Genomic DNA, 13,893 nt, shown 5'->3' with positions numbered 1-13,893 from the left:
ATAGAATTATGAATCTTAAGTAAACGCCACACTTGAATAGAATTGGGAATGTTAGCAAGAGCCACACTTAGATAGAAATGTGAAACCTTAGAAAATGCCACACTCAGATAGAACTGTGGAAACTAGCCTGCGTCGCATCTAGACAGGATTTTGAATGTTGGCAAATCCCACACTTGGATAGAGTTGTGGGTGTTGGCAGGTCCTGCACTTAGATAGAATTTTGAATGTTAAGAAAACATGGACTCTCAAATATAGGTACAGCCTACCCGTTGTCTATTGTAAGGTGAAACGGATACCTGGGCCTCTCTCCCACTCTGCAAGACTCTCGAATCTATGTGTGACCTCCGTCTCTGGATGTTATATGTTGAGACCCACCTAGTGTGGAACCTAGACCTTTCTCCCACTGTATAAGACTCTCATATCTAGGTATAGCCTCCATCTTTATCTGCTATATGGTGAAACTTAGTGTATTGTGAAACTTAGGCCTCTTCACGGCTTTGCAGGACACTTCAGTCTAGGTATGGCCTACATCTTTGTCTATTGTATGGTGAAACGTGGTGTATTGTGGGACCTGGGGCTTTCTCCCACCGTACAGAATTCTCAAAATCTGTGATAGTACTGTGAATTTACTAGTCTTCATCACAGTCAGAAAATTGCTAGAAATTATTAGCATTACATTAGCTCACACTTAGAACATTTTTAGGAACTATTAGCATTGCACTGAACCAAAACTAGAAAGTGCCCCCTGTGATAGTACTTTGAATCTACCAGTCTGCATCGCCTGCCTGTGCCCTTTTCCTATAACCGGTCCTACTACGATTGACTCAATCCTAGAGGGTGCATGCTATGATACTGTGATTTATTTACACACTTAGGAATTGTTCTTGCAAGATTGATTCACATCTACTAAGCTACTTTATCTCACATCTTGAAAGTACCCCCTCTGATAGCACTATGACTCAGGTGCATGCGCTGCACAATTAGAATTGCTCTCACCCGCTCGAAAATTCCACCTGAGATAGTTCTGTAAGTTACTTACCTATGTTTTAGATCCTAACTCAACCCATACTCTCACCTCCCATATCACTACGCTTACTCTCTTCTCTACACCATCACACAATTAGAGTGCAGCTATACCCCTCGATCAATTTCGGCCTAGCTGCTCACATACGAACATTAACACCTAAACACCTCATCATTCTATATAAAACAGCTATACCCCATTACAAACCAGCCTAGCTGCACACATAAGCGTCATACAGGCCCAACGCAGCCAGAACCCAGTCCTGGTGTCCACCTGCCAGACTGCATACATTCAACTGACATCAATACCACCATACCGAAATGCTAGGGTGCAGCTACCATCAGGCAATTACATCAGCTGCACACATAACTGGTGCACCCAAGCACCCTACAACACCTTATTCTCTCAACTGACCTTGACTACGGATCCCGATGGCCTAATTTACTTACCTATGTTTTAGATCATAACTCAACCCATACTCTCACATCCCATATCACTACGCTTACTCTCTTCTCTACACCATCACTCAATTAGAGTGCAGCTATACCCCTCAGTCAATTTCGGCCTAGCTGCTCACATACGAACATGAACACACAATCACCTCATCATTCTAATAAAACGCAGCTATATCCCATGACAAACTGGCCTAGCTGCACACATAAGCGTCCTACAGGCCCAATGCAGCCAGAACCCAGTCTTGGTGTCCACCCGCCAGACTGCACACATTCAACTGAAATCAATACCAACACACCTAATGCTAGGATGCAGCTACCATCAGGCAATTACATCAGCTGCACACATAACTGGTGCTCCCAAGCACCCTGCAACACCTTATTCTCTCAACTGACCTGGAATACGGTCCCAGAGGGCGTTCAACCTACCAGCGCTTTGAGGTCATACCAATGATATACAGAGCGCTATATAAATGCCAAATAACATAACAAAGAGAGCCCAATGGGTATGGCGTATCTCATGTGAGTAGGCAGGGAAAGAAAGGATGGGGGGATAGCAGTGATTTTTAGGTCTATGGACTTTGCTATTGGAGCCACATTTAGATGTATGCAAGCTTATGTCTTGTTCTGTACAGTGTGACGAATCCCAGGGTATTGTCACTGATTCTATGGGGGGAGCCCCTTCCTGTGAGCCCAGGGATGTGAGGCCACTACCCGATAGTCCCCTGAGGGTAGTGCTCAGTGGGTGGGTCTCATGGGGAGGGAGCCCCTCCATGGAACTAGTGACAATCGCCTTCGGAGAATGCAGTATTCAGCCCCTTCATTTCTGTCCCCTCCTTCCATTCACCACACTTCCCTGTGGTCCCCCACCCTTCTATGTATCGCTGCAGAGTAGAGGATTTAATTCATAAAGATCATACTGGGACGAGGAAGAGTGAGGCTTACCCAGGTGGAGTACATACAATCACTAATGCAAAGAAGATCAGGCAAAGAGGCAGAAGCCCGCAGTGGAACCAACCTACTTAAGACTGCTCCTGCGATAAAAAGCAAGGAAGGACTGTGTACCTTGTTAAGCCAGCCCTGGAGAAGCGAGAAACCAGACGCCGGTTCGGTGTTGAGAGAACCGAGGCGAAGAGAACGAGACGCTGTCGAGGGACAAGTGTCTCCAGTAGGTACATGGAGCGTGAACCTGTCCGTTGATAGAGAAAGAGGAAACCTGACTGGCAAAGTCAAAATAAGGAGAAGACAAGCAGCCGAGGACGCGAGAGAGGGCTTGCCATTGCAGAGCCGCTGAGGGCAGAACACCCAACCCGGAAGCAGTGCAGAAGCCCTGCTCTACTCCCAGGACAGACGGAGACTGTGACAGCATTTACTGCAGGTAGGAAACGGGTCGGACACAGTGGGCACCAAATAAGTTAACCAATATCCTGAAAGGCAGAAAGGGATAGCGAACAAGCTTTAAAAGCTGGAATTAACTTTACAAAATAGCCTATGTGGAACAGTACCTGGCAGGAAAGTACACCAGGTCTGTTCAGTGGCACATCGAGTGAAGGAGGGGTAGGAAAACCTCAAAAAACAGCACACTAGGGCCTGGGACCCATATGGTGCCTGGCAAGCCGCACAAAAGTAAACCACATGGGTCAAGGATCCATACATGACCGAATAAACACACAGTCAAGGGACTGGGGCCCAGAGCAAGTCAGGAAGAGCCTGAGATAATGTAAATGGGTCTGGGTCCCACACAAAAGAGAAGGAAGCTATGTAACAAGTCGGGGATCCCCCAAGACAGCCCAGAAGGACCTGGGACTCATGTAAGAAAGATAGAGAGGTGCAAGAAGTAAAAACTATGGGCAGAGGACCCATTGCCAAAGTAAGAGACCTTTTCTGAAATTCCAGGATCTGTAGTCAAGTCTGGCAGGATAGTGCACCAGACTTGATGCTACAATTTTGAGCCGAAGAAAGAACAAGTGGAAGAGACTTCTGTATCCAGAACGAGAGAAGCCTCTTTTTGGATCAAATCGGTTTGGACATAGGACGGTGGACATTTTACTTTACAAGACAACCTGACAGAGTCCTTAGTATTTTTGGTGAGGTAGGGAAACGCCTCATACTTTTCCTTACTTTCACATAAATAAAAGTCTTTGCCAAAAAACATGCTACCACTATGTCAAACCTGTACTTCTGCACCCTTACAACAGTTACAAACTATATTTTTTCTTGTAATTTGTAGACCACCCGATTTTAAGATCTCTTACCTGAAGCAAATATCTGTCAATGAGCCTTTACCATTAATTCATGCAATGTGCTTTTAGGTGATGTCAACTTGTCAGAAAAGGTAGAAATTAAAAGAACATCTAGGAGGCATTTAAAGGCTATGCCAGCGACTTTACAACTTCAACTTTGTGTTAGTCAATCTACATAAGGCAAGAAGGCAAATATTTAAGACTTTGTATTCATTTCTGAAAAGGCGATGGTTAGGGATGAAAAGGGGAAAGACACTACCTGTTTCAGAATTCAATACATTATCTGTGATTTTGGAGGGGCAAACCCATTTGTGGATCAATATATCTCATAAAACAGATCCTATAATTTAGATAAAGATGCTTTTTCATAGTAAAAGAAGTGTTAGGGAGGCAGAAAAACTGTCGTAGAATTCAGGTTGCGTAGAATGTTTGGGGAATTTGAAATTAGTCTGGAAAAAAGAAAGCTTTATATATAAACAGCAAAAGTCATCTTTCATTTTATCACCCCTACCTTTATTGTCTCATCAGCCTCATGCTTTTTCTAAAGTGGTTTACCAATTGGCAAATCATTTTCCAGAGGTGAGGTAGGAACAGTCTGGTCAGAATTCTACTGATCTTAATTACTTTTTTATCAATCAGATTCAGATGAAAAAACTGAGATACAGCCACCGCAGAAGAATCCTTGGGTCTTTTAAATGATGCACAGATATGCGCCAGTATGGAACACTTCTAAAATGATTGATTTGAAGGATTACTCTTTAACTGTTAGTTCTACAGCATGCAGGGATGACATTATGGCATCATCAGTTATAAAAGGTCTCAAAGACGAGGTTCCTCTGCTGTTCTGACAATCGTAAATGCCTCTTTAAACAAAGCCCTATTTAACTATAACTTGAAGGCTCTGTGTATTCTCCACCTTATGAATAAAGCTAGTTTGGATTTTTCGGTTAGGGGAAATTACAGACCAATAACACACCGATCTTTTTTTCAGGAAAGTAATTGAAAAGGTGATGCCACTGCAGCTCAAGTAACCCATTGACCAGGCTACCATATCGATCTGGTTTTATATAGGTGTGTGCCAGGAACTGCAAGCCTCGGGGTGGTGGACGATGCCCTACTGATACTGTATGCTGGTGGGGACAGCCTTCTCGCGCTATTGGACCTCTCAGTAGCTTTTGGTATGATTGGCCAGAGGACAATCCTATTGACTCGGTTCTAAGGGAAAAGACTTAATTTAAAAGGTTTCAAGAGAAAAAGATAGATTTTCAATAACCAATTTCCTATTGATCATAAAACCAGCATTTTAAAAGGTCTTTTTTTATTGAGTCCTTTAAAATGCTGTTTTTTTATTTTAATATTAGGGGGGTTTCCCCCACCCGAGGCCCCCATTGTTCCTATATGCCTGCCCCCCGCCCGCCACACCATCTCCTGTGGGATTTCCCCAGCTCCACCCTCCCCAACCCCATCCCACCCAAGACTCCCCCAAACTAAAACACATACGTACACACAATCAACACACACACACACACACACTTACCCATTCTCCTCATGATGCGCTTCCAGGGTCCCGACGTGCCTGTCAGCCCCTGCATGCCCTCATGTGCGGCAGAGAGTGACAGTTTAATCCAGAAAGACCGCTCCGTGAGGTCATCAAAAAGATCTTTCGAAAAAGATATTTTCAACTAGAACGATTGAATCAGCAGAGACGGGTGGGCATAGGGTCAAAGTCCTGCAATCAGGGGTGTTGCTAGGTCAGAACAAAATCCGGGGCTATGCTAATGTCGGGGATGCCGGGACTCGGGGCTAGCTAGCCTTTTGGTTGTAACCCCTGAGATTCTATCCGAGGCTTCAACCAAAAGACCAGGGGCTGTAACCCCCTGACCCCCCTCCCAGCAACGCCTCTGCCTGCAATGGTTTCCTGCTTTTCTTTCAGGCTGCCCACAACATGTGTAGGTGAAAATATCGATTTGCCCCCCTCTCGTAGCGGTCTGTGCGGGACCCCAGGTGTCGATGTTGTTTCCATAATTATTAAATCTGCACATGGAGGTGCTGGGAGCTCTGATAGCTGGATGGCAGGTCTCTCTGTCCACCAGTACACGGACAACACTCAAATATATCTCCAAGTATGGTTGGCTGCTGATATCCATCGCCTGCAGAAATGCTGTGCATGCATTGAGTCATCATGAGGATAGCTCAGCGCAACGTGCTCGCCTTGGAAACAAAACGACACAAAGGAACACAGGTTCGATCCCCGGGTCCGCGCTTAGAAACCTCTGGGTATTAAGCACGTTATAAATATGCAACTAAGACATATTCCGATAACAGCGCCTCGATGCCCCCAGGCTGTGTGAGCGCTTTAAAAAAAAATGCAAATAAAAAAAATGTATGGCGTCAGCTTTACTGAAGCTAAATCCATCCGAAATAGAGTTTGTGCTGTTTTCTTTAGAACGAATGAAGAAGTGATTCAGGAGAGGCTTAAGGCTGTGCAGTGGAGCTTCATCCAACCTCCGTTATCAGCCATCAGCCAGCCCTTCTTCTCTGGGCTTTTTCATGTATCCAGTCTCATTTTTAAAACTCATGTCCAAAAAAGGACCAACACAGCTTTTTTTTCAATTACAATTATTGACACAAAATAAAACCTTTTCCTACCCCTAGAAAATCTTCAAACAGTGGTGCAGGCATTAGTATTCCCTCATACTTTCAGGTGGGTTGTCCTTTGGATGCGCACCACTAAAACTATATTCTCACCCCAGTTTGTCTTTCATACAGGAGCAAAACTGAGAACAGGGAATCGGAAATGTGCTTTATTAACGACAATCCTTTGAATTTGCTATTGGTTGCCCCTCGAGGCTCAAATCATTTTTAATATTGGCTGCCTTTTCTCTAAGGGTGTTCATTGGGGTAAAACTGTCTATTTGGCAGAGAAACCCTAGCTATTGGGTGGTACTAGAACTACTGCGTGTAATGAAACATTACGACAGGAAATTCCTTCTCCAAAAACAGAAAAGATGAGGAAGCAAAGTTTTGTGCTCTATATACCAGAATTTCTAAACTAAAATTAATTTCAACTGCCATTATGCTTGTGACCTACCTTACTAGCTTTCAGGAAAGAACTGAAGACATTGCCATTTACTCAGTTGGTTGTTGTTTTTTTTGTTAAAAATGTAGTTTTATTGAAGTTTTGGGTTATGACATTAACAAAACAACGGTACAACCACAATAGTAGACTCAAAAGCAATCACAACCTTTCCACCCTCCCCCTCTCCTCCTTCCTTCCCCCTCCCTCTTCCCCTCATGGATCCTGGAATAACAATTACGGGAAGGGTCCGACACACTGTGTTATAATACATTGCAAACAAAGGGTAGTCATCATGCAGGTGCTCAGGACGCAGGGCCCGGCAGTCCAGAAATTAGTCCTCTGTCTCGTCAGGCCCCCCATTCCTCTGGGTGGGGTCCTCCGAGGTCGGTATTCAAGTCCAGCGGTCTGTCTAAAGTGTTCCATAGTCCTCCAACTGCACTCCCGTAAAGAAGGGGAGCCATAAGCCCTCAATATTGGTCTTAGATTCATCAATTAGGTGGTTCAGGAATTCCATGTCGTATATGGTGCAGAGTTTAGTAACCCACTCCCTTTCCCCCGGAGGTCCGGTGGCCTTCCATTTTTGGGCCCAACATCTGGCAGCAACTAGCATGACTTGTAACATGTGGTCATGGGTTACTTTCGGGCCTCCCTCTACTTCAATACCAAGCAACATTGACCATGGGGACAGACAGGGTCCTTTCAATTCCATCCACCTCCTTTATCCAAGACAGGACCTCGCTCCAGTAGGCCTGCACCACATGACATTTCCACCACATATGCATATAGTCCCCCTTTTCAGTGTGGCATTTGCAGCAGTATGGGTCATATCCCTTCCTCATCCTGGCTATCCTTTGTGGGGGGTGATGCCATCTATGAATCAGTTTCAGGGCTTGGTGGCGATATTGGGGCACAGCTGTTGAGCGATTGGCCTGTCTGCACATTTTAGTCCCTCTTCTGTCAGTGATGGGCATACCTAGGTTTTTTCCCCATTGTGCCTGAGCAGGAGGGGGGTCCCGTGGGGTTGACAACAACAAAAGGCTGTAAAGCCTAGATATCACACCTTTGGTTTCCTTATATGTGATCAGGAACTTTTCGAAGTCTGTTAGGTCCCTCCTAAGAGTGTCCCCCCCATCTGTTTTCAGTAAGGACCCCTTTCAATTGGAGATATCGGAAAGGGGAGAGGTCATTCATACCCAGAGCCTCTTTCAGCTCTCCTAGAGAAATAAATATTCCATCTGTCCAAAGCTGCCCTGCCCTGGTCAGACCTGCTTCATACCATTGTTGGAAGGCTAAAGGTTTGTCAATTCCATCCATAAGTGGGGGGGCCCAGATACAGCTTAGGGGTGAGGGCCACATCGTGATCCATCTAAAGTAACCCCCCTCTTTCCATATGGCCCACAGTACCCCCATGACTGGGTGATTCAAGATTCTCCTCAGGATGCGTGCTTTGGGAACCCACAGCCATTCATCCAGCGTAACCGGGGAGAAAAGATCATTGTCCATTGCTACCCACTATTTCTTTGGGCCTGTCACAAAGTGGTCAACCAGGATCCTCAGTTGAGACGCCTTATAATATGTATCTAGATCTGGGAAGTTCACTCCACCCTCATCTTTGGGCCTTGTCAAAACATCACAAGTGATTCTATGGGACTTTCCTGCCCAGAGGTAGCGCAGGAGGGCCCGCCTGACCTCAAGGCCTATGTATTTGGCCTATGTATTTGGGTCGAGAGCATTTGGAATAAATACAGGAATTTAGGAAGAATCACCATTTTAATGGAATTGAGGCGTGCAACCCATGACAGGCTGGATTTTGCCCATCGTTCCATGTCTTGTTTAATTGCCGACCACAGGGGTGGGTAGCTGGCAGTGAAAAGATCGGCTAGGTTCAGCGGTAGATGGATTCCCAGATGACAGAGTCCCTCTGCCTGTTTACAGAATGGGAGGTCCTCATGTTGTTGTTTTTTATTGTTTTTCTGAGCGAGGTTGGGGGGGCTTTACAAACCTGTAAAGTAAAATAAATATTAAAAGAAAATTCCTTAGAGGATCTTGGTCAGGAAATAATTGTAGAAGATAAATACAAGCTTTCCTTGTATCTTAAATGGATCATGTGTCAGAAAGCTACTTTTTCCATAGGGCATTCATTCCTACACCAGTCTTACTCAGCAGTACGGAGTAGCTTTTTCTTAGTAAGATCAGGGCTTTAAGTGGGCCGGGGCTCTCGCGCGAGAAGTCACCAGAGGCAGTTACTGTCCCTTTGTTTCCCCAGGTCGCCGAGGCGTCTTTAACCCTCGGCGAACCTGGGGATTCTTGACATTTTTCGAGGTTTATGAAAGATGGCTTGAAAAGTACACAATTCAAGCCATCTTTTATAAAGCTTTGCCGACGGACAATTTTGTCCGTAGTCAAAGCTTTATAAAAGATGGCTTGAATTGTGTACTTTCAAAGCCATCTTTTATAAAACCGAAATGTTTAAAAAAAAAAAAAATGGCCTGAAAACATACTCAAATCGTAAGGTATGCACACATATATATATGCATGTTATATATCTGTGCGAGTACCTTACTATGGTTTGTGTACTTTGCAAGCCATCTTTTCTAAACATAGAAATACATATTTCATATTTCTATGTTTAGAAAAGATGGCTTGCAAAGTACACAAACCATAGTAAGGTACGCACACAGATATATAACATGCATATATATATATATGTCTGCTTACCTTACGATTTGCGTTCGTTTTAGGCCACGCCCCACACAAGCCACGCCCCCAAATGAGGGCCCCCCCTCGATTTCTTACCCCACTTAAAGCCCTGAGTAAGATGCTCTAGAGAGAACCAGGCATCGCACTTCGTTTCAGTGTTGTGCATTGTTATTCGTATATCTAGCATTTCGTACCAAACATTGAATAATATTGCATTTTATAGAAGAATTGAACATGATTCTTTCAATGTGCCAGTGATAACCTATTTTAAAGATATGCAAGGGTCCCAGTGAGTAAGCAATTATTTGAATCAAGTGGGTGGAGCCTCAGTTTGTGGAGTCAGAAGAGGGCAACGAGATCAGCTGGTTAGGATGAGAAGAAGGAAAATGCAGACCCAGCCGGGCGTGCCACTGGGCGGAATAGAGACGCTCTGAACGGGTTTATCGTTGCAACACCTTGATGGGCTTCTGGCTCAGTTGTATTGCACTACAACTGAAGTGATCCTCTTCCACAAAATATCTCTTACAGTTGTCACATACATTTTGTAAAACGTACAGGACGATGATGGAATTCACACTTTTTTAGCCATTAAAAAAAACACCCGATGAGATTTGATTTCTGAGATGTCTTTGAATAGGAGGTTTGCCTCCCCAAACAAATATTCACAGGAAACTAGGCAATTAAGGAGCAAGACACAGCTTTTAGGCCTTTTCTTGTGATGAAAGCTACTGAGATTGGCCAAACTTGGACCTTTTAAATTGGTCCAAACGTTTTAAAAAAAGACACTTAATATTCAATGTGTAGAAAAATATTCAGAGGGCAAATGTTTTCACAAACAATACAACTCAAACAGGTGAATCCACATGCATCCACTCAAAATTTTAAAAAATGTATTCATTTAATTAGCCCCTTTGTAGTATGGGCAATAAGCATAGCATACTGGCTAGCGATGGGAATCTTTTTAGAGAGTACTACAGAGGTAAGTCATTGACGTTGAGGTAAATCAGCATGGAATGAGGAGGTTAGGAAGCACTTACGAGAATCCTGATGAGCCACAGGTCTGCCTTCCTACTCTTCTGCAGCCACTCCCCGTTGAGGTAGAGGGCACGGTAAGAAATGAAGAGCACACAATAATTTGTGAAGGCAATGAGAGCTAGGAAGACCAGGGCCGCAATGACCTGCCTGTAATGAAAGCACAAGAGTATAAGCTTAATTCTATGGAGTCGATGTGACATTTCATTTTTCACCTTACCATGAAAGGAAATAACAAGTGTACAAGGTTTGTTTGCGCATAACATTTGCAAGTGATACTGCACATTTTCAACTTCAACTTGGACTTCTTGACTGCACTCTACTTTTCTAGTGCCTGTATAGGCTGTAAAGAGAAGTGACTGACGAGTGCACACTCCCCTGTTGGGGCCTTCTGCAGAATTGATCTTTTGAAAGACATAATTCGAACTGTATTTGCAGAAACCTTCATAGGACTGTTGCATCTATGCTGGCTTTTAGAGTTGTACAAGAATTCTTTCCCTTTGTTTACTGATTTTTATTAACATATTATTACATACATTTATTTATAACATGAATTGTAAATAGCATCTTGTAAGTCATAAAACAACAGTAATGGAGACAATACAAACTATCAAGACAATGATAATCGTGAATCAAGGTAAAATGAACGATGTGGACTAACCGGAGACAACACAGCCAAACCACACTATATGAGGGATGCAAGGGAGGGAAGATCATTTCATAAATATTAAACGAGCAATGCAACAATTAACTAGTGATTGAGATATTGAAAAAATATATCCCACTTATTGAACTTTTGTTTCCCTAGGTTGGTAGATTACAATTCTAAACCCATAAATTATGCCGACATTTGAATTTGTGAAAATTATTTGTGTGGTTGCTCTATTTTCTGTTATGAATCTCTCTGTGCACAAGAAAAACAACAAGAAAAAGACACATTCAAATCAATCAAAATGACAGTGGCCCTCACTATAAGGTTGGCGGAATGAGTTTACCGGCACCGGTAAAGGTGCCGGTGCCGATAAACCCGTTCCGCCCTATTACAAGGTCTCCTCGCGGGACCCGCAATGGGCGCCTGGAAAAACCAGGCGTCCTTACCGGGTCCCGCGAGGGGACCAGAGAGCTAACAACGGGCCCGTCATTAACGGGCCCGTTGTTAGCTCCATCCCCATTCCCATTCGAGCCCTATGGGGGCTCGAATGGGAATGGGAATGGACCGGGTCCGGGTTCCTCAGACGGGGAATTACCGGGTCCGCCAAGGTTGCGATGGCCCGGTAATTCCTCATTCGAGGAACCCGGGCCCGGATTGCGGTATGGAGGCAACCATGCCGCTAAAAGCGGCATGGTTACCTCCAACCTTCTAATGAGGCCCAGTATGTTGAGTGCAGAACTGAGAGACCCAAGTCATGATTGCCATGTTCGGCAATTACCCTAATTACATGGTCAAATAAATGAGTTATTCCTTATAAAAACCGACAATTGTGCCTTCCTCAAACGTTATCTCTCGTATTTTTGCCTCGGTTTCCGAAAACGTACATTATTTATGGTAATATTGTTTAGCTCACTCGTACCTTGTTTACAGGTTTCTCACTTTATTCGGTTTTCCCGATGATTCCGTCCTAACCCGTCCAAATATACTCCATGTATTTGTTGTTGTCAATACTTTGTATGTTTGCTGGCACCCGTAAGCCTCAGGGTCACCTGGTGCGCCTTATAAATATATTAAAGTAAAGTAATAGCTTGTACTTTCTCAGTTATCGGCTGTGTTTGCCTTCTAGCACTTTCTCCTTACTGGATGGGATATTTAGATCCTGGTATACTGATGATGTCTCATAGCAAATAAAGAGGCATTCAGATGGACTATATTAAATTGGCGCTGCCTTTAATGTGGTTATTCTCACTGTCGCTGTATTTCAATTATCTGATACAAAGCTAGAGTGCTACACTTGTCCTCCCCAGTTCACTCCCTGATGCCTTCATTTATTATTTCATTGGATATTTGTAAGACGCCTATACAACAAATGGTGTTTCAAGGCATCACAAGACAAAAAAGGGGCTGGGGGACAAGGGAGAAAGATAACAATAACGGTTCTACTAGGCCTTGTGACATTCAGATAGTGCAAGTGCAGTAACAAGAAGTGCGAGGGAGAGGGAGTGTGTGGGGGGGGTGCCAGTCTGCGCAAATGCGAAAGCTATGGTGGGAAGGGAAGTGCATGGTAGGGAGGAAAAGAGTGCAAGTGAACGGGGGGAAATACGGGGGGGGGGAGAGGGCAACAGGGGCTAGGCGAGTGCTAATGGGAGGCCAGGAGGGCAAGTGCCAAGGAATTGCATGGGGAGCAGGGGTTTAGGGTACACATGCTAAGTGCTAGGATGGGGGTTGACTGGGCGTGGGAGCCTGTTGCTCTGTAGAACTCAGCGGGTACCAGACAGCCAGTCACTCCGGCAGATGAGGGTGTTAGCAGGGGAGGGTGAGAGGGAAGGAAGAAGAGAAAAGGAGGGACATGAGGGAGCTTAAGGAGGACAGGCTCAAGCCTAAGAGTGGCAAGAAAACCATTCCAGAGGGAGGCTCCTGCGAAGGAGAGATATCTACCCCCACTCTTTGCTTAGAGAAGCATATGATCTGCAAAGAGTTGGAGATAGAAGACCAAAGGGCTCAAGCAGGGAGGTATTTAGGGAGAGAGAGTTGGATGTAGCGGGATCCCAGGCCCCTGAAAGTCTTGTGTATGGTGCAGAGGGTGTTGAATTTGATCCTAGCAGCAATTGGAAGCCAGTGGGAAGATTTTAGGGCTGGAGAGATGCGGCCACTGGGCTTGAGGCCAAGGATAAGTCTTGCAGTCCTATTCTGGATTAGCTGAAGGGGGCGAAGGAGGATAAAAGAAGACTGAGGAAGAGGCTGTTGCAGTAGTCCAGTCTAGCGAGGACCAGAGCTTTGGAGACATTGAGTGTCTGGGGAAGGTGAAGAAAGGGGGAATGCCTCTGATGAGGTGCAGCTGATAGTGGGCTTTCTTGGCAAGGTCCGCGATGTGAGGCGAGAAGGAGAGGGAGGAGTCAAGGATGACACCAAGGTTTTTTTGCCTCACAAGCGGGTGAGGGGAAGGTCCCATAGAGGGTGGGCAGAGGGCTGGAGGAAAGGAGGAAGAAGGGGGTCCCAATGAGAAGGATATCTGTCTTACTACTATTAAGGCAGAGATCATTGGCAGCACACCATACCTGAATAGCAGTCATACAGTCAGGGATGAGAGAGGAGGAAGAGGAGGCAGTACTAGTGGGAAACATGAAGGAGAGCTGCATGTCATCTGCATAACACTGGAAGTGAGGGGAGAAAAGGAGGAGAACAGGTGGACCGGAGGGGCAAGGTAGATG

At 44.9% G+C, this 13,893-nt stretch overlaps 1 protein-coding gene across 1 annotated transcript in view; it reads right to left on the bottom strand.

Annotated features, from left to right (window-relative positions):
- The window catches only part of LOC138467883 (uncharacterized), a 232,962-nt gene that overhangs the window by 118,193 nt on the left and 100,876 nt on the right, over window positions 1-13,893 (bottom strand). The window contains exon 5 of the mRNA XM_069608181.1: window positions 10,536-10,680. Within this exon, the coding sequence (XP_069464282.1) occupies window positions 10,536-10,680 (145 nt within the window). The remainder of the gene's footprint in view (window positions 1-10,535; window positions 10,681-13,893) is intronic.

Source organism: Ambystoma mexicanum, chromosome 4q (assembly GCF_040938575.1).
Source record: "Ambystoma mexicanum isolate Mex_15411 chromosome 4q, UKY_AmexF1_1, whole genome shotgun sequence".
NCBI classification, from domain to species: Eukaryota; Metazoa; Chordata; class Amphibia; order Caudata; family Ambystomatidae; genus Ambystoma; species Ambystoma mexicanum.
The sequence above is the reverse complement of the archived record's forward strand: the minus strand, read 5'-3'. Positions and strand labels throughout refer to the sequence as shown.